Source organism: Numenius arquata, chromosome 8, assembly GCF_964106895.1.
Source record: "Numenius arquata chromosome 8, bNumArq3.hap1.1, whole genome shotgun sequence".
In the NCBI taxonomy this organism is placed as follows: Eukaryota; Metazoa; Chordata; class Aves; order Charadriiformes; family Scolopacidae; genus Numenius; species Numenius arquata.
The window spans coordinates 32,095,216-32,116,145 of record NC_133583.1 but is presented as its reverse complement, the minus strand read 5'-3'; the positions used below and the strand labels follow the sequence as shown (position 1 = coordinate 32,116,145).

At 38.4% G+C, this 20,930-nt stretch overlaps 1 protein-coding gene across 1 annotated transcript in view; it reads right to left on the bottom strand.

Moving 5' to 3' along the window:
* The window catches only part of CEP350 (centrosomal protein 350), a 63,702-nt gene extending 43,418 nt beyond the window's left edge, over positions 1 to 20,284 (bottom strand). Inside the window, exons 1-11 of the mRNA XM_074151769.1 lie at positions 20,212 to 20,284; positions 18,528 to 18,571; positions 17,260 to 17,374; positions 16,366 to 16,534; positions 13,547 to 14,163; positions 12,905 to 13,007; positions 9,057 to 9,187; positions 5,858 to 6,001; positions 4,374 to 5,029; positions 3,583 to 3,704; positions 1,055 to 2,118 (exon numbers count right to left, since the gene is read on the bottom strand). Of these exons, the coding sequence (XP_074007870.1) occupies positions 1,055 to 2,118; positions 3,583 to 3,704; positions 4,374 to 5,029; positions 5,858 to 6,001; positions 9,057 to 9,187; positions 12,905 to 13,007; positions 13,547 to 14,163; positions 16,366 to 16,534; positions 17,260 to 17,374; positions 18,528 to 18,571; positions 20,212 to 20,284 (3,238 nt within the window). The remainder of the gene's footprint in view (positions 1 to 1,054; positions 2,119 to 3,582; positions 3,705 to 4,373; positions 5,030 to 5,857; positions 6,002 to 9,056; positions 9,188 to 12,904; positions 13,008 to 13,546; positions 14,164 to 16,365; positions 16,535 to 17,259; positions 17,375 to 18,527; positions 18,572 to 20,211) is intronic.
* Between the last annotated feature and the right edge of the window lie 646 nt (positions 20,285 to 20,930).

The window sequence follows — 20,930 nt, the reverse complement described above, 5'->3', positions numbered from 1 at the left end:
TGAGAGTAGAGATATCTGCAGAATATTTAAAAGCAATTGTCTTTAAGGGAAATTAAATGAAGGAAAAAAGAATCAAGAAAACCCACAAGATAAAAACCACCTTCTCAGAAAACATTCCCCCTCAAAATGAGGAACTCAAGGCAAGAGAAGCAGTCCTCATAAAATGTAGAATAAATTTGTACAAAAACTGAAAATTAAATTAATCATCCTGCAGGAGACACTTGTAAAGCATGTCCTAAGGCACTAACACTTGACATGGGCTTGTTTAAGCAAGAGACTTCCCTACCCATACACCAAAACCTTACGTTCTCAAAATCAAATGCTGTTACTGGAGTTTTAATTGTTGCACTACTTTGACACATTGTCGAATAACTCATATAAGCAAAGATGCAAAAGGAAAGTCCATATCATTCATCCACTGAAGTTACATGTTTCAAATAACATAGTAAAGCTGTATTATTCTTCTGTAGCAAGAACTCAGGATATATGCAGGCACTCACGGTTATGTCACGAAGTAAGTGCTGCACAAAGCATGAATTTCATCTTTCTGCCTTAACTGAAAGAGGAATGATGTGTTATTACAGATGATCTGGAGTGCATAGATAGTAGGAACATACATGTGCCAATCTAGAGGGTCTGTTCTCCATGGTGGAGAGAACCATTTCCAAACGCACTCTGGGCAACTTAGATTTAGTATGCAATTTTGGATTCAATTAATGTAAACTTCGTATTTACAATTCTGTAAGTATGGGTGTCCTTAATACACGTAACCCAGCATATGAATTGGTTACTGATCTAGAAACGAAAAGCAATCCAATACAAAAATAATCTTCTCCAGCCCAGAAGCGTGGGGGATTTTTTCCTTCGACAGGAAGGCAAAAGAAGGCAGGGCAAAACATTAATCATCCAAAAGCAAAGTGAGAAAGCCCTACGCATATTCATGTTTGAGACACCTAAAAGAACACTCATTACCTGTGAAGTATAAAGTGTAAGGAGTAGTAAGACTGTGAAAAGAGTAATTCACAAGAGCTTTGAGAATTTTTTCCGTTTTTACCTTTTCCATGAAGCTGATAACTTTTTGCAAAAATGTTGATGACACTGTGGGGACTTCCCTTCGCTAGTTCCTCCCACGGCCCCTTGCTGTGTGCACCACTTGTCTGAGTGAAAAGTGGTAAATACTTCTCAGCTTCTTTCTGAAACTCCCTTATGGGCTCAAAAGCATTTCTCTCCCGCATACAGAAATCCTTCTCTTTTAATGTCTCCAGCATCTTCAGTGGCAATTGTTTGTGGTGGCCTCCTTCCTCTTCAGAGAGGCTTCCATCACTCAGGAGAGGCCCTTCGCTGATGGAGTCAATGCTGGACTCATGAGGAATTACAGCTTTGTTTGGACCATAAGCCTGGTTTTCACGCCCCGGGGAGTCAGTCTGTCTCTTAGATAAATGTCCTAGTATCCCCTCATGCCTGTTAGCAGCGGGGGACCTCATTCCAAGGCTGACTGCAGCAGTATGAGGCCTGATGGTCTCGGGGAGCTTTTTAAATTCACTAAGGTTGCCTACCCCGGGAAGGTTGTCATCAAAGGCTGTATGAGACACACAGGTACCCAGCATTTTTTGGATTCTGGCTGAAAAAGCATCTTCATTTTCCTCTCTCACAGGAGGACTCACAGCCTTTGCCCACCGCCCATCATCCTGGTTTTCTTGCATAAATTCATAGTCTGAGTTCCACATGGTACCATAATTGATACCAGCCCCAGCCAATTTTTTAGCTTCACTTTCAATCCTACTAGAAAGGGAAGCAGCTGTAGCTTTCAAAGCTTCAATTCGATCTAACTTGCTCTTATATTGGTTAGCAGTAGGTTTTACTAAGAGATTTTGCTGTGCGGTGGGTGAATTCAGGTATGGCTGAGGCATTAAGGTCAGCGATCCCACGGGTGCAGGATGGCTCCTCCTGCCTGCCAACATTGCATCACACTCCTTTGACAAAAGGTCCATCTGCTCCAGGTTCCAGTGTTGGGAGCATGGGCCTCCACTTGAGCCCATGAGAGCTTGTGGGTGAGAAAGCTGGATTCTTGGGCTCAACCTGTCTGGCTGTACCCATGGAGGCTCCAGCAAATCACTCCTGAAATGAAAAGTCAACATTTAAGTTGATGGCTTATACAAGTACTGTTATTTTACATGAAAGTATCATTGCCACAAATTTATATTTCAGGAAGAAATACTTTTTGGTGGAGTCAGAGAGGCAGGGAACGGGACAGTAAACAGTTACAGAATGTTATTTAAAAAAAAAAGAAATATAAAGCAACATAGCACCTTCCAAATTTGAAATGCCTTTTATGGTGTACTGTGTTTTAGAGCTGTAACAAGCTGAGTGTTTTCATCATCATCAGTAAGCCTTTTCCAAAAGTTTCCTGAGTTCAGAAGGGAGGCAACACTTTTTTTTTTTTTCCCCCCTTGGAATTTCTTAGCCCCAGCCTTCCTCTCCAGATGAAACCACTCCATGTTTCACTGGAGCTGTCACTTAAGCTAGGCATAAAGAACACTTAGAGAAAAGGAGGACTGGAAATACGAGGATGTTTGAAGTTCTGTAAGACATCTTTTTTATTTCCAGATAGTTCCCATTTGCAAGAACAGGAGCTCTGTAGAGACCTTCCTTGGCTAATATCACTTGCACATATTCTGAATACTAGGAAATCTGGGAAGTCTCTCACAAAAAACTGCTTACTATAAGGCTCTCCAAATAACTTATGCAGTCCTTTAAGTCTCATCTCTCCCCTACTATTAGTACTTACAATTTTTCCTTGTAATGTTACACTAACAATATTTACTACCATATGGTTTAGCAGCCTATTCTGTACACATAGCATTCCTAGTGCTTCCTTGAACTCTTCCAGAAAGGAAACAGATCTTATTGAATTTTCTAAGTCAGCATGGATTTGACCAAGTTAAGGTACAGGTAATGAAGCAAGTATATATTTAAGAAGCAGACATTCATTATGTAATTAGAAATGAAGACACACTTGCACAACGGGGATCTTAAGGATATGCAAGAAACTTTATGATTTTTAGTACCTTATATTTAAGTGTTTGGTTAGGCACCTTGACTTACAGCAAGACAAACTGATAATACACTGAACAATTAAAAATGGGGAAAGCAGCATGAAAGGAAATAGGAAAAGGCTAGCTCCAAAGAGAAGCAGAGGGTTTTGGTACAGTAACTAAAGGCCTGAATCCAAGACAATAGATTAAATAGAAACATTGAACAAAACAAATAAGAAAAATCAACAGATGTATTCGTATGATCAGCTTCTCTTGCTCGATAGCAATGACAGAGGAAATGCAGTCTCCCAATATGAAATGCACATGCCCTTGATGTCAGCAAAAGATTAACAGCAACCACCATTCACTTTATCTCTTTATTAAATACCCATAGCCAAAATTGTCATCTGCTTTCCTGCATCAGATTCCTCTTTACTGCCAGAAAATGTTAAAATTGCCATAAAGGTAACTACTCTCTCACTAGAACACGAACGTTAAGAGTCTAGTCTATTTTCACCTCTCTCTCAAAAGGATCACAATGGCTCACCTCAGTAGCGGTTGCTGTGGTTCTGAAAGCGACATGTCACTGCTTGAAGATGCACTAGGAGGACGCTCTTGAGCCTTGTTTTCTTTGTCAGATTCCCCAGATGGTTGATAACCAGGTCTGGGCTAGAAACAAAGACAACCAGAAAAACGCATTTTCAGAAGTCTGCAGGAGTTTAGAAGCTCTTGTCTCATTAAAAGTGAAAAGGCTTGCATGTCTCAGTGTAGTATCACATCTTTCCTACCACACGAAGACTTAAAAAAAGAAGACACGCTTTTGCTTCAGCAGAATGTACTGGGAAAAAAAGCTTTGCTCACATACTGAACGAGTTCAGCCAAACACATCAAAATGATATTAGCCTTTTACTATACACTAATCTTCTTTTACATTCAGTTTCTGATTAGCAAACTTATTTAACTCACTGCTGATGAATTTTGTCCACTGATTGAAAGCAACTTCAAACAAAGCTCTTCCATTCATAGCTTTACTGATATTTACAGTTTTCTTAAAAGCCAACATTTCTAGCTACTGTTAACTAATATCCATAATTTTACTTCTATTTATAATAAAAATATTTCCATTCACCTTTCTAATAGGCCTTGCTGTGCCAAGAAGCGGCCACTAGCAAAGAGGCTCTGGATCAAAACCGTTACGTTTAAGCAAAAATTACAGTTTTCTTTGTATCCTTTCTCTTAACTGATAGCCAGACCAGAACAAGTCATGACCTTCCTAAACATATGACCTCCTATTCCTGCAAACAACTGCAACACATTAAGTTAGTGAATCAGCTATACCTGTGCTTCTTGCACTGTAGGCAGCTGAGGTGGCTCTTCTAAAAGTGTACGTTCCAGCAATAGTTTAGAATAGGTTTCCTGTAACCGTTTGGCTGCTGAAGGTTCAGTAGGAGGCACGTTCTTCACTTTAGTAAAAGCCTCCTTCTGCTTTCTGTAGAGCTCCTGGAGCCTTTTGTTCTTCTGTTCCGTTGCCTCCTTTTGTGCTTTCTTCTCTTCGTTCTGCTTCTTCTTCCTCTCTTCTTGCTGCCTGATGATATACTGACGAACCTCATCCGTATCATAGTGACGTTTCTTAGAGATCACCTGAGGCTCTTCACTGGCAGCTATCTTGTCCGGTTTCCTTTTGGTTGGACTGTGGCTCCTGGCATTTTGAGCAGGCAAAACAGATTTCTGATTCTGCTTTTCCACATCTTTCTCTTGCTTTGTACTCATGGAATCCAACTGCAAGTCATCGAGAATTCCACGTATCTCCACAGGCAGGAAGTCCTTATTTACAGAGCCATGATCTTCTTGGTTACCATCTGGAAGAGCAGCTTCCAGTTTCTTCAGGTTGTTCTCAGACCGTACTTTAATCCTTGGCCTTTCAGAACTTCTTGAAGAGGTTTTACGGGTAACATCCAGTCTAGAATCTGAACCTGTCCTTCCAATACAGCCTGCTAAAGAATAAGATTTGTCAAATATTTCAGGTAAAAATCAAATTTAGGAACCACGTGCCATCACTGAAACAGCTGCAAAAGTGAGGATGAGGGAGGAGTGCAGATCTCACAGTAAACATGCTTTTGCTCCATTCAGTGTCATGGTCTGAATATAGCAGCCTTTGCTTAGACTGAGCTCACATCCTTTATACTCCTACCAGCCTCACCACCTCACAGGCATTATAAGCACAGCAGCTAACATCATCCTTTAATTGCCCTCTCTGAGATTCTGGATAAATTCTGAAAAGGGCTGGTGGAGAAATCAATGAAGATTTATGATGCACATGCATGTCATTACATAGTATCTGGAAGAACCACAATGTCTGTAAAACAGGGATGACCAACCATATCTTACATATTATATGCAGCACATCTGGAAAATTCGTGTGGTCTGTGGACCACTTCTAGCCGTTCTTCTCCCCACTGGCTTCAAGAGGCAAACAGAGATTGCAGGTGACGCAATATTTTTGGTTGCAACCTTCTTCCCACCTTTTCCAGAGCTCCTGAGCGCTGGAAAAGCACGTACTGATTGTCAAGTCACATGGGCAGGGCAGGCTTCCCATGACACCAAGAAAAGTTCATAATCTACTCAGGAAGAGAGGTTAAGCATCCCAGTCACGGATGTGAACAAAAGTATCCCCCCTCGAATCCTAGGTTAAAAATAGGAGTTGTTTTAATGAGAAACTGATTACATTCTACCTCAGAAGTCTGTTTTATTTTCCAGACATGCAGTGTTATATAATAAATTAAGAACAATGAAAAAAGTCCAGTGATAAAAGTACAACTTACCAGACTTGGCAGCTCTCTCTCGTCCCGTTCTGTCACTAGATACAGCTCTTCTGTCCTGTTCTATTCTGGGAGCTGGACCCAGTATCTTTTTTACTAGCTTTTGTCCCTCCCGCCAGGAGGATGCACTTATTACATAGTTTCCACCTGCGCAATAAGTAATAAATAAAAGTCAAGCACTGGAGAGATTTTCCAACATGTCCAAAAGAAGCATTTATTGCAACCGTTAATCATTTCTATACCATTTGGTTCTGCGTAAGTCATATGGCTGCAGTTACACAAAACAGTCGTAACAGTGATGTACCACTCAACAGCTGAATCACACAACTATCAGTGCTTCATGCCTACACAGAACACAACGTAAAAATCCAAGATATACTGTAAGCACATTAAAGCCCTACAAAACTCATTTAGAAAAAGAAAAAAGGGTTATACAGGTCTAAAACATACAAGCAAACGTTACTGGGGGAGACCTGAAATATTTGTAGAGGTCTGAGAAGCAGCTGTTCACCTCCACTTAAAAAACAAACAAAAAAAAGATAAAAGTATCTAAAATGTTTTAAGGAGAACAAAATGAAGATGGGAGATGAAAAAACAATTCACCTTCATATTAAAAGAATATTAGATGATATTCTAGAAAAAAAAAACAACTTCAGAGATTTTTTTACAGATCATTAGTTGTTGAGACAGGTGTCTTCTGAGGAGGTTAAAAAAATACCAAGCAGCAGTTTTTCTGTGCCAGTACTAACTCAATGTCCTCTAGCTGGGATTTCTGTACCATAACTGAAAATAGTTAAGATACACCCCTTAATTCAAGAACAGGCTACCTTGCAGGTGACAGAAACCCAATCAAAATGTTAATAGTATTATTTTATCATCCTACATATAATTAAATGATAAAAACTGGGTACAGTTGCATCTTTACCTAATATTGGTTAGATTAAATGCTGGGTTTATTCAACTCAGCTTTCATCTCACTAACTTCCAATATTATTAATCTTTTTTGGAAATAATGACCTTAAAGATCTTTGAAGAAAAGCATCATATAAAAAGTATTAAAAATCTAATTCAGACCATTTAGCAGTATTTTTATTGCTAGAAAAGTAGCCGAGTACCCGATTTGATGTCAGTAACTGTCAGTTAGACAGCTGATGTCTAACCAGTCAGTTTCAGTTTCTACCTCTGACAGCACTGCCTTCACAAACGCAGACACAGCAGCATGAACACAACACAGCAAACAACAGAGCACCGTATTCTGGGCCCAACAGGACTTCAAAGACATGATACCAAAGCAACTTCAAGTGAAATCCAGAACAGCAGACCAACAGTGTTTTGGTAATCCCAGTCCTCAGTCCCAGCCCCCACCTTTATTTTCTTTTTGTTATTTTAAATCAGGAGGAGGAAACCTGTTCAGTCAGAACTGTAGCCCACTATTCATTCATTTACTAACAGTACTCCTTGCTTGCATTGTAAATTATGTAAGTATTTTATAAATCTGTCAGTTGAAACACATCACTACAAGCCTCTTTGAAACAGACTTATCAACTCAAGGGGTACTCTTGCCTGACCCGCTGTTATCAATTACTTCTGTGTGCGTTTAAAAAGGCAGCGTAAAGTCTCATCTTCCATTTCAAGTCAGCTGTTTGAACTAAAACACGCTAACGGAGCAGAATATGAGCTGTGGCTATTTATAGCCTTGGCTATGTTAAGCAGTTTATTATTGCTATGACTGGAGGAGGACAGACCATCATGGATACGCCACTTAGATCTGGTTCTTATCTTCTAGGGATTTCAGGCCATCATTCTCCTCACATTTAATCCATTACGGAGAATAACCATTGCCAAACGCTCTCTGTGCTCCTCCCTCACTTGGAACTGTCACAAAAATATAAGTTAGTTTAGTAGAGTTCCTTACAGGAAGGAGCAAATCCATGCTTATCACTTACTTTTAAATATTTGCATTCATTATCAGAACAAAATATTTACATGCAGCTTCATGACTTACAGCATGCAGAAGCGCATATTTACTCTCAAAAACCCTTTGCAGCAACTTTTTAAAAGCAGCTTTTTTTTTCCTTAATAGGCCTCCTTCAAAGCCTTTACTGATTATGGGTCACTTTATGTAAAGAGAAATATAAAATCTTAAAGGGTGCAAGATTAACATTGCAGATATTTAAAGGGGAAAAAAATTTACTCTGTAGTGTGACTGCAGTCATAAATGTTTACTTTGTATGAAAACTAAAACCAAACATGAAGCAGGTATGGAATTCCTCCCAATCCTTTTGCTACTTACAATATCAAACAATAATGCGACTGGAAAACTAAGAGGCACTGAGAGAATTCCACTGCAGTTAATTTGATTTTCTCCTATAAGGTACTACTCTACAGTAATCGGCTCACCTGACCTTCTCTAAGTACTTTAATTTTATTTAATAGACAGTGGAAATGTCATACAACAGTGGAAATTTAAAAAAAAAAAAATCATAAAATCTTAATTAGTAAAAGAAAGAAACTTTTCCTTTATAAATATCAAGATTTGTAAGACTTGCCAGGGAACGTGCTTTTATATTCTTTTACTAACTGGAAAAAATAGGAATGGGTCAAGCCATAACTGAAGTTGCAGGACAGCAACAACTTGACATAAGGCATAGAAGAACAACAGCCAGAGAAGAGCCAGAAAGACAACCTCTGCTTCCCCATTGAGAAACTGTACAAGAGAAGAGCTTTCACTGCAGCCCCTCCTCGCAGATGAGGGCAACTCGGCAAGTCTCACTGGCACTGATTTTAATATCATCTCCGTTCCTCCTCTCAGCATTATTCTTGGAGCTGTAAGTCTGGCGCTAACCCTCTTCAACACAAGCAAAACAGAAGCAGGATCCACAACAGGGCTACTGCTACTTTTTGTCTGTGTTGGCCCTGCAAAGACACACACACTCTTCAGCAGTTTCCATAAGGCACAAAGAGCAAGTGGAAAGGCAGAAAATTAAAACAAACCCAAAAAAGCACACACAGCCAACCAACCAACAACAAAAACATACATAACCCCAGTGCAGCGTACAGTCTACAAACACACTACAACAGCATTGTTGCATATCGGAGAAGACTTTGAAAGCAATACGCTTTAATTTTTCTTTATTTCTTGAGACAAAACTCGTATCTGAAGGACAAGTGACAGTCTTCCTTCTACAGTAGAGCTAGTCACCTTGTTTGGACTCTGAGCTTGACAACCGTGTCAGTTTTTGCACCTTCCGCACTGGTCTGGATGCTTTTTTCTCTTTGTTTCTCTCACTGGGTTTTTCTTTCACTGTTGAATCCTCTAAAAACAAACAGAAGCTGTTAAGTGATACCCCACAGGAAAGAACACAGAATAACAAGCTTGCTTCAACATTTACTTCGAAAAAGCAGAACTCAGAGAAATACATGAAAATTCACTGACTCTCCCAGAGCAAATACTGAGATAGATTACTTCCAGTCCAGCATTTTAAAATTCTCATAGCATTAAAATTTTGAATCAAGTGGTGTTTACCTATGCACTGGAACACAGAGAAGCCACAGCAACACCACAGCAGATCTTTACAAAATTCATTTCCAGTTTTAAAAGAAATGTTGACAGTTTGACAAGAACAATTGTTGGTTCTATCTATCTGTAGTATCTACTACATTTTACAGTATTAATGTTCCACAAGGACACGTAGTCCCTTCACTCCTGAAACACACGGGCTGCTGCTTCCACATTAACGCATGAGAGCACATTCACTCGTTGCCTCCATGCCAGAGCATGAAAGACAGGATACCTGTGCGCTCTACTTCCCGCAAAACCTATCGCAGAATCCACTCAGTGATGCAGAATTATTCTGAATCACCTAAGCCCTCATCTACAAGACAATTAGATTCTAGGCTTTAGAGATGCTAGGAACACTTACCAAAGATAGTGTCATAATTTACCATGTTTTCACGTTAGGGTAAAGAACAAAAAGAAGACCTGGGATGTGGCTCAATTGCCACAGCTGCCTAAGGTACAAAGCAGAGACAAGCATTGCTCAAGAAGGACAGACAAGCTGTCTGCTCAGTCTCAGCAGTCAATGCTAGATATTTTCAAAGATTTTGTTCAAGTACTTTAATTTACCTGCCTTGAAGATGCTCTATTCTTAATCCCCCCAAAGCTAAGGCTACCGTTACCATTGTTTGCTTGCTCCTCTTCTATAAAGAATTTGATTAGACAACCTAAACCCCCCCACAGACAGATCTGAAGCTTTATTATTTAGGTATCAATACTAGTTTTAACAGCCCTTAATTTCAGCTGAATCCACTCTCTGATGGATGCCCATAAAAATATCAGAGACAAAATAACAGGTTGTATTAAAGGATGCGAGAATGGAAATTTAAGAGTCTTTCTCCCTCTCAATATCCTTCCCTTACAAATTTTCCAGTTCTCTTTGAGGCTGACAACAAGCACAAGGAAGACAGAATCAATGCATCAAGTACCAGAGGCCTCAGTGACTGCATCTGCAGAAATCTAGACTGCCTCCTCGCCTCTTTTCAGTCACAAACAGTTCCCGATACCAGGAAACTGCAGGCTGCTTCCCACTCAATCTATTCATATTATAGCAATTTTGTTCTAGTACAGCAAATCCCGAATATCTTTAAGACAGAATTACTGGAAGCTCAAGGTCCATACAATATCTTTTAGTCTAACTACTAAACCAAGATACAGACATTCTGCATGGTCTACGCTCCTTGTAAAAGTCATGTTGTAGTAGAGAACAATGCTTCTGTAGATATTAGAGATTTTATAGCTTATTTTAGCACTAGAGAGCATGGAACAGTTTTGATAAAACTGACTGTACACACACAAAACTCCACATGCTGTAACTTTAATACAGAATTAACACATGGATAGATAATCTGACAACCTAAAAATACTTCTACAGTATGTATTATGTGCAGCACCAGCACTTGATTACTTGGAATCAGCTATTCAATATAATCTTTTCAGGTCAGAAAGAAGACACGTTCCATGACAGCTGTTCTACACGGGCCATCAGGACAGGCGTACGGCTGGACACACACACACAGCTCCTTCCTTTTGTAAATAGAAGTCCACTGAACACATGATCTAAACACCTTTTTAATTGGACCTCTTCAATGAAATTTTTCAAAAATTTGGATTTCTATAAAGAGCTCATGAATCACATTATGCTTATAAAAATTAAAAAAAAAAAAAAATTGAAAAAAGCTAGCATAGATGAAAAGTCTTTAGAAATATAGCATTACTGTCATGGACTGATGCTGAATAGAGTATTTGAAAAACACTTTTACTGAAAAGAAGTGGCTCTTCTTTCTGAACGTTTTTAATGAGTGATCCCAGAAAAATTCCTCAGCACCTTGTCAAGCTGTATAACCAAAAGAAAACTGAAGTCTATATTGTTCCTATATCAGCCACTATACTATCAACAAAGACACCTACAGGTTTACAATCTCATCACATTGTCCTCCAATCCTAAATGTTTTGACCAATGAGAAATGTTATTTTAAATAAGCAAAGTCTTAAGCTGCACAACTGGAGGTTCTCAAGGGATTTTATTTTCCATTCCCTTCCTTTTTATTCATCTGATCTCCTCCCCTTCCCCCAACTCAGTCAGTCAAAAGCAATTCAACCTTACAGCGCTCCACTGTAACCAGCCTAGTAAATCAAAAAACACACTTGGGCATTCTACCCTACATCATCCAGAGAAAGGAGCTGCCAATGGTACCACAGTTTTCCAGAGTGAAAAATTAATAAAGAGTGTATCTTGAAGCAGTACGTTTGAAAACATAAAGCATGTATTACTGTTTTGGTCTTTTAGCAGCATAACTGTCAAGCAAATATACAGTTTGGTTTTTTTTTATCATCTTTGCTCACACTTTTAAGCGTCAGAAGACAGCATTGCTAAATGAGTTCATCACCTAAAAAAGATCTCTTTTCCTGTGTTGCTATTTTGCAGTAACTATATTTAATGTTTTTCAAAAGACCATTAAGCAAAGAGGAATGAGTAACAGTTTTCTGAGCTTCTAGCATTCAACATCCCCTCCTACATCTTCACGTAGAATAAACCCCAAAATGTAATGTTCTGTTAATTTACCACTGCAAAGTTACCCAGTCTCCCTTCCCATATCATATTCAAGCCTCATAATATTGAAGGTAAAAGAGTTGTAGAAGAAATGAAATCTAAATTATTTAAAAAGTTTCTTCAATCTTCTTCTGGTCTACCAGTTCTCCCCCTCCTGTGGGTAAGAACTCTAAAAAAAAATAATCCATGTGTAATGTGTACAAATCCCTGGGACACAGATTTCTCCAAGAACTTCAAGACTTGGATAATTCTGATATAAAGCAATAAAGTTCTACAAGTTCAGAGATAATAAACCAACCTAATTCCATAGAGTCTCACCACCACACATAGCTGAAGGCATACCCCTTTACTGCAGGCTACCTGCTTCATTTTAAATAAGTATTCCCAGAGACTTTCCACAGCAGATGCCCCCCATCTCCCAATTAGCTACCTATACGTTCCTACTAAATCACTAACAATTCCTACAGAAGCTTGAGGACCGACAATTTGTTAACACCATATTGAAAGAAGCAGAATTCAGAAATACCTAAATTGTTCCCATGGGATAATACAGGTTTCATCAAAGCCAAAAGTGATTTGGTTTTGTCCTTTAAAACAGGAAACTGCATTCATTCATGCTAACATGTATAAAAATGTTACAAAGTTAAACAAAAATTGTTCTAATGAAGACTTTTTGTTTTCTTGTTTCAAAGAAGCCTTAATTTGATTCTTTTCAGTATTGGCTTTCTACTAAAAGTATTTTAATGAGAGAATGGGTAGAAGGGCTTTTATAATTAATTTTAGGGTTCAACAAGTTACTCCTCCTGTGGAGAGAAGTACAATATATTTAACACTCATTGCTTCGATGTTTTGTTTTCATTACTCATACAAAATATATTTCTCTGCCTCTTCAAGAAGGTTGTGCGGTTTAATCAATTCAGTTTGTGTCTCACCTGTTAACTGGAGTGCTATATCTCTATATAGCTCCCGACTAATGTGAAATTCTTGCTCACGCCAGATCTTTCCATCTGGAGTGCGAATCTTCGTTTCAGTGGGATTGAAACCTGAAAGTAAACAATTCAACAGTTTAAAGTATGTGCATAAAATGTAAATAAAGCTTTTTCAGGGTGGGCAGGGCGGGAAACTGCCAAGTAAGAAAGGAACTACTTGAATTTCTAATGCTAAGTTAGAAGAAAGCAATATACCAGTCTGCCAATTGCTCATAGTTGAAAAACATCTGACTGGGTGAAGAAGAGATCATTAAAAATGTAAAAGGCTTTCTCAATCAATACAATGTTACTAAACTCTGGGACCATAAAAAAACCACATTGAAATAAACCCAAACACTAATACAGAGAGCTGCTTTTTTAATAGTAATTTGTAAGAAGAGACAGGAAGAATTTCAAAATAATCCACACTTCTGTAAATTGGCAAGAATTTATTTTCTTTCTTGCCCATATCTATTATCAAACCATGCTATCCCCTCCCATGTTGCCCAAACACAGCTATGAGTCGTGTTCATGCTTTAAGATGTTGCTCAATGAATCGAACTCCACTCCTCCACCACGTATAACCAACGGAGAGGGATTCTGCACCTCCGTACCTCTGTATGATGGAGCAGCAGGTGCAGCTGTCACTTTCCTGACTTTGGGAGTCACCGCATTCTCCACATTTGTGATCACGACAGGTTGCTCAGCATATCCCAAGCGCTGCCCTCTGCCACCTAGTTCTTCAGAATGCTCCCACTGCTTTCGAATCCGCTCCTTCAGCTTCTCCAACTTAGCATCATGCTGCCGCCGTTTCAAGATTTCCAGCCTATGAGCACTAGAAGTACTCGTGGCAGAAGGGGAAGACACTTTCAGTTCACTGTCCTGGGATGTGTTACTCTGAGGAGTTTTAGTGCTACTCGAATCTCCTCTGGAGCCACTAGCTTTTTCCTCTTCCAATCTTGGAGGGATTGCAACCTTAAGAAATGCCTCATTATTCTGCAAGGCATCAATTGCTGGTCGGTCATTCAAATACCTAACAACAGTCTCATCTGCAGCCGAAGAACACGGGCTTTCAAAATCTCTGCTGTGTAGATCCCGTTCATCTTGGTCATGTATCATACGGCCTGTTACTTCAGTCTTCCCTTCTGCTTCGCTGAAGTCCAAACCAGAGAGCAGTTGCTTGGCCTCAAGCTGGCTAGAACTGTGATAAGGCAGAGAACTATATGTATCCCTGATGTCATAGAAGGAAAACCAAAAAAAGCCACCATCAGAAACACAACTGTAGGACCTTCCAACCCAGCAATCAGCATGTTCATTAACTAAAAGAATTACTTCCTATACCTTGTCTCCACTTTAAAAGCAAGTTCTTTTAAAGTCTGATCACCACACATTTAATAGTGCAAGTCTGATGAAACTGAAAGGTTTCTGTTCCAAATCTCAATTTCTGCACTCTCTGTCTGAACAGGACTATATATAAAGTTGAAGAGCTGAAATTAGGGCATTTAGAAAATCAGCAAGCAGTAATGTTGCCCTTCAATTTAAAAAAGCTTTAAATAAAAACCAAAATGTAAAATTTAAAAGATGCATAATTATTTTATGTGCTCTAAAACAAAGCAATGCACACAAGCACAGCTCCTCAACAGCACATTCATTAGTTGGGAAAATAAATAAATTGCACCAAAACCTCCTGCCCTGTATTTGAGCAGTAAAGAGGCAATCCCTGGCAAGAACTTCAGAGTGAACTGGCTGTATTGCAACAAATGTAAAATTTACTGAGAGCTTAGAAATTCAACAAAGGACCTCTTAGCATTTTTTCCACAAAAAAAAACCAAACAGACTCTATATTTGAATAGACACATGGTACCTATGTTGTTAGGACAAAAATGTATTTAATATTTTTACTGATGAGGGGCTGAAGATGTGAAAATCCAGCACCTAAGATACCTGGCTTGCTTCCTCAGCAAGCGTGTTTAAAGAACTCATTTAAGACAGGTTATAACATTGTACTTACGAAACCGTCTACCTCTCTCTAGTAGCACACTCCTCTTATATAGTGTAGTAATCATTACCAATACACATAAAAGTTGAGTGGTTTAATTGCATAGAATTTCACCAAAAGCGTATATAAATATACACACAGAGAGATGGTTCTACCCATTATTCTGGTTTTGCTTTCCTATGTACACTTTAAGCATTGACTACATGCTGTTCTCAGTAAAGGAGTAACGTGTTACCGTAGCAGCTCTAATGTTAATCGCCAAATTAATCTCCCCAATGCCACACAGTCTTCTTACTGTAAGAAAGCTATTCTTTCAATTAGATATAATTGGATATAATGAAGTCTGTTAAATTTACTACATGTTTTTAAAACAAATAACTGATGCAAGTAAGTTATTTCAGACAGGGTAGACAACAGAGCTACTCAATTAACAAAACCTACCCAAGACTACACAACTGATCCAAATCAGCCTCCCATGCAACAAGGAAGGAGAAGAACCTTACAACTGACACAAGAAGTGGAAAAGATGACCAAAACTCAGATGTCAGGATAACATTTATTAATGTAGATGTAGTGGTACTAAAAGAAACCCACCACTGTCCCACTCTAATCAGTCAACAGCAATTTGATTTCACTGGGAGAACATTTAGAAAAAAAAAAAGTGTGTGTTAGAATCCCATTAAAAAAAAAATATTACCAAGCTATTCATCAGGGATGCCTGTGCAAAGAACACACACTGCTTATAAAACACAAGGAATTGGAGGAGTTATGGTAAAAGTCTTCTAGGCTGTGATATTACAGCAATTTATAACTCATTTATTTCTGCTGCAGGTTCTGTTTCTTTATGAAAGCTTTCGAGGCATCTTATATTCACTACATTACTTAACACAGGCTAGGAAAAAGAGTCTTTCCGTGTTTTCCTTCATTCCTCCCATCCCACCATGTTCTGTGGCCTGTAAGGCTTTTTTGCCACTTTTTCTTTTTGATACCATTGTTTTTATTTGGATTTCTCACACACACAAAAACTGAATGCATCTTTAGTACTAGATGTTCTTGCTCTACGCTGTCTTATGGTAATACATTGGGGAGCATGTGCTGAAGAACTAATGAAACAAAGTCAAAAAAGGATGAGGAAATACCTTTTTGGTCCTTGTTACTGAAACTAAATACCTATCAAACCTATCAGGCCACGAAGGCCACAGCCACATCAACTTGATGACCTTTTCAACACATTCAACTTCAAACTCATACTCATTGGACAAAAAATAAATTTGTAAAATTTTTTTTAAAAGGAAGACATTTTTGTCCAACATCACATGCTGCTCATGGAGGTGGGTGAGCAAATCAATTTTTGAGGAGTTGTCAAAAACATCACTATTAGCTTAATTCTGATCTTAGCATATTTTTTTAATAGTCAACTGTCCAAGCACTAACCTGTATGAAGCCAATGGTTCACGAAATTCTACACGATTGCTTTTTTTCACATTGCTTTCAAGGGTGGTTGCTCGAAGAGGGCTGCGTGAGGACTTGTCCTTGCTTGATTTATTTTGGCTGGAGGACCGGGAAGCTGAAAGAGAAACCAAAGAATCCTCTATGTACCTATCTCTCCAGAAAGAGAAAGCTCTCGGGGCCAGAACAATTAAGAACACAGTTTTTCTTGGGTTTGAGCAGCAATCCAAAACAGCATTTCCATCTCTTTTTTAACAAGCTGATTTCAACTACTAGGAGCAATGTGGTAGGTGTTTGAAACAATGATCATATTTAAAGAGAGATAATAATGCTTAAATATTAATGAGAATTAAATCTGTGAAATTTGACTGTGTTGCCACTAGAGGTCGATCTGTCTGTTCTTCCCCAGCAGCACACTACCAGAATGCTCTAAACAGTTAAATTTTTAAAACGAGGGCTTATTTCTTACAAGCAAATGAACTCCTTAAATGGAATAAAGGAAGCATCAGATTTAGCATTCTATCAGGGTGTAACAGTTGACAAACATTAATAAATATAAACAGCTAGTCCAGTGTAAACATAGGAATATACAATTGTTATCCAAAACCCCCACAAAAACATGGTATCAGAATGGAATAAGCACTGCTCACTTACAGCACGGGGCAAGTCCTGTCACTCCCTCTAACCAAGTGACTATGATAGAACACTTTCCTTCCTAAGCTAAGGGAAGAAAACATTAGTTTATCCTGGGCAATTAGAGTTTCACAAATAAAGATCGTTAGCAGGAGACAACTTGGGAGGCAGGAAAGAGAAATCAAATTTTCCCAGAACGCAGTGGCTTTATCCTGCCTTACACACAGTGGCCTCAATAATACATACCCTTTCTGCTTATTTTCCTGCTCGAGCTAGCAGAGGGCTTCTTGGCATCCATGACAGAATCGAATACAGCCGTGCTGGTGGGAGCTATTTCCAATTTGTTCTCTATATGACGTAGCTAGAATTTGAAGGTAATGCAAATTAGAATATTGTTTTCAATTTTTAAGCTACAATTTTTTCCCCTCAATGTGACAAATTCTTCCTCATTTTCATGAAGAATAAAACTGCTGGCAAAAACAACTTCACAAGGCTGATGTTGCAAAACTGTATAGCCTTACAGCCAGCAACTACATCAGATTGATGTTTGGTTTAAAAATATTATCTAAATTAGGTTTTGTTGTGTAGTATTGTTTCTATAAGTAGGCTGTTGTGAAAAAAATTAATAATAACATGCCATTCAGAGTCTTAACGCTTGGCCTGAATGAAATATTAATTCCACTTGGAATAAATTCTTAATACTCTATTCAAAATGGAGCATGATACAAGATTCCACGCGTAAAACCCCACACTGATGCTCAGCTATTATAAAAGAGAGGGACAAAGCTATGGGAAAGACATGAATTCCCCAAAAAACCAAGCTGTTTGACTTCACTGAAGCCAGGTTTTAGAAACTAGTGTGATATCTAAGCACTTAGGTTGCCACAGAAAGACAGCAATTGCAATGCTCAAAGATGGAAAATTATGAAATATGCTGGTGTTAATCCAGTTTCTGACTGGTTTGGGCAAGCAGGGGAGACTTATTTTTTCAAGTTTTCAGAAAAATAAGAAGTCATTGCTTTCTTAAATAGAAAGGTAATATCACAGTCAAGACTTAGCAGGTATTACTATACTCAAGACTAAGCTTGCTGTGGCAAAAATTTCTTGGCCCTTAAGACAAATGATAGATGCTCTCTTTAACCTCTCTTCCTTCGGAGAAGAGAGAGAATGAGAGAGAGAAATATTAATAACAAATAATAATAATATGATAATATTAATAAGAAAACAATGACATATATACAATATATACAACCCATATCAAGCTCCCAGGACCATTATCACATTTCTGGCAGGCACTGGAAAAGTCCCAGGCTGGACTCAGTGATGGACTGTGTGTGGAAAACTTTTTCCAAGATCCAATGTTCAACATGCATGTACTCCACCCGCTTGCCCTATTTTGAACTTGTTTAACATACAATCACTGAGCAAAATACTACTTTGGATAAAGCTTTTGTAGCCTGATTTGAAAAGGAATAAGGAAAAAAAAAAAGAAAAAAGAAAACATCAGTACTTACAGCAGCCTTAGTCTGAGAAAAAGTAGCCCATGCTGCAGTTAGATCTTATAGAGCAGAACAAAGAAAAAAATTTCTCATTAGTACAGGGAAAACAAGGAAATAAAACGTTGCTTCAAAACAATTTTCATGGGCTCACTAATGAAGTTCTTTTAGTGACTCAATTTTAGCCTGTAAATCTTCTCTATGAGAGGCTGTTATTAGTCAAGACTCATCTTAACAAAGCAATAAAATATTTAGTGTAAAATTTAATGAGTTCACTAAGTTGGGTTGAATGCATTAATACACTTGAAATTGTATCTACCACACATTATAGAAGATGTTTAGAATATAAAATAAAGCTGGTTATCTACCCCAACACAAATATCTTACATTTTTCCATCATGCTATGGTTTAACTACTTCTTTCCCCCCAACCCTTTCATTTTCTTCGTCCATAAACTAAGCATGAATACATGGTCACTGAAAGACTCTACTTAAAAACCAAGCTTTGAACATGTGAATTTTGAATAGTAATCTTTTTGAATTTACACTCTATAAACAAAACAGAAGCAATGTTTGCAAAGAACAGACAGGAGGCACTAATCAACTTCAGCCTTATAATCTAAACAGACAGCACGTGCTCTATGCATAATCCAGTTCAGTAGAATGCAGTAGTATTTTCCTTTAAAACTATTTACTCCATCAGTTCCCCCCTTCTTTTGGTTTCAAACGGGTTTCTTCTAATCTAATGGTTTGCATAATGCAATATCCAAAACCTTAATGTGCGTCAGAACCACGGAGAGTAGTAACATTAGAGAGTTCACAAAAAAAAAAAAAGTCTTTTCCTTCTAGTAAAAAATCTGCCAATTTCATTTCAGGTAAGATGTGATAACACAAAGGAAGAGGATTAAGGAAGTAGGATAGAAACACCTTTGCTTTGACTCCAAGAGATGTCTATAGAACACCTCAGTTTCACATGATACGTAATTTTAAAATAAACTGAACATATCAGCAATAACGTCCTCTTACAGAAAAAAATAAAAATCTGTCTCTACTTTCAAAATAACTTCTGGAGCCCAGTTTTGTCATAGTGGAGATCATAAGACTGATCTTGAACCACAGACTTAACATGCGACTCAGCTGTTCTACAGACTAGAGCTTTCCTCTTCTCAGGGATGTACTTTAACTTCCCTTCCTCCCGCCTCCTTCCTAAATTAAAGAGTAATCATGACAGTAAAAAGCTAACAGGCTTTCTCCAGTTCCGGGAGACAAAAGTTCTGCAAGTCATCTTAGTGATAATGTACTGCTGCTCTTCAAGTGTCTTTAGCCCTTCATCACTTTGGAACTGAGCAAGAGTCAGGAGCAACTGCCTCTCAGGCTCTTCTTCACTTCATTCAAGAGCCTACAGTTCCAAATTTCTGTTCCTGCACTGCTGCTCCTCTACAGCACTCAAAAAAAAAAAATTCTGTCTCTGTGCCATCTTGGCAACCATATCTTCGGCTGGCAATTCCTAATGCAGACCAGCAAATACTCTCCAGATCAGAGTATGAAACTGCTACCTCTGCAAAAAGGAAGCCATGTAACACATGGTCTCAGCTTCCAAATTGAGGCAGAAGAATGCTTTCTGTAAAAACTCCCCAAAGTTTCAAATAACTCAGAATAAAACATCCTCCAAAACAAGGCAATAAAACAGAGAAAATCCATACCTCTGGTAGAATCCTTGTTTTGGTTATGCCTCGGATTTTGTAGAGGCACCTCATTCGACTTGTTGCTCCACATTGTGTCAATTTATCTACAAAAACAAAAAGTCATGTAAGAATTAAAGAGGTATAAAGTAGGAACACATGGATCTTATGCTAAAGACAACATAACCTTGATCACTATGATGAATGTTCACCTCATATGATGATTTCAAATGCACATCACGAACAAGATCAGAAAATCTGCACCAAATCACAAATGTGTTTCCAGATTGCAGTTTTTCAGAAACCACCTAATTTTGTATATAGAGGGGTTTGCTTTTGTTCTTATTTGTTACAAAGAATGAATTTGATAAAAGGAAATCCAGAGGTCACGCAATTTAGACCATAGTAATAAGTATTACATCAAGTCCAAAGATGACCACACTGAAATATTGCACGTGAAGGGGCAATAGAGGCAGAACTACATGGCTTGAATCTTATAAACGTTTGGCAAAAATACCCAATGGTGCCAATGGCAGATGAATGTGTCGCCTATCTCTGATAAAGAAAAAGGCAGAACAGAACTGCACGGGAGGACGCTACAGCCAGGTAAAAAGATCAGTCTGGAACTGCCATTGTTTTCCTGGGAAATTCAAAGGCAAGACTCACAGTGAATCTGAAAAAGTGTGAGCTCTGAGTAACAAACCAGGCAGACACTATCACCAAAGGAGCTTTTAATAAAG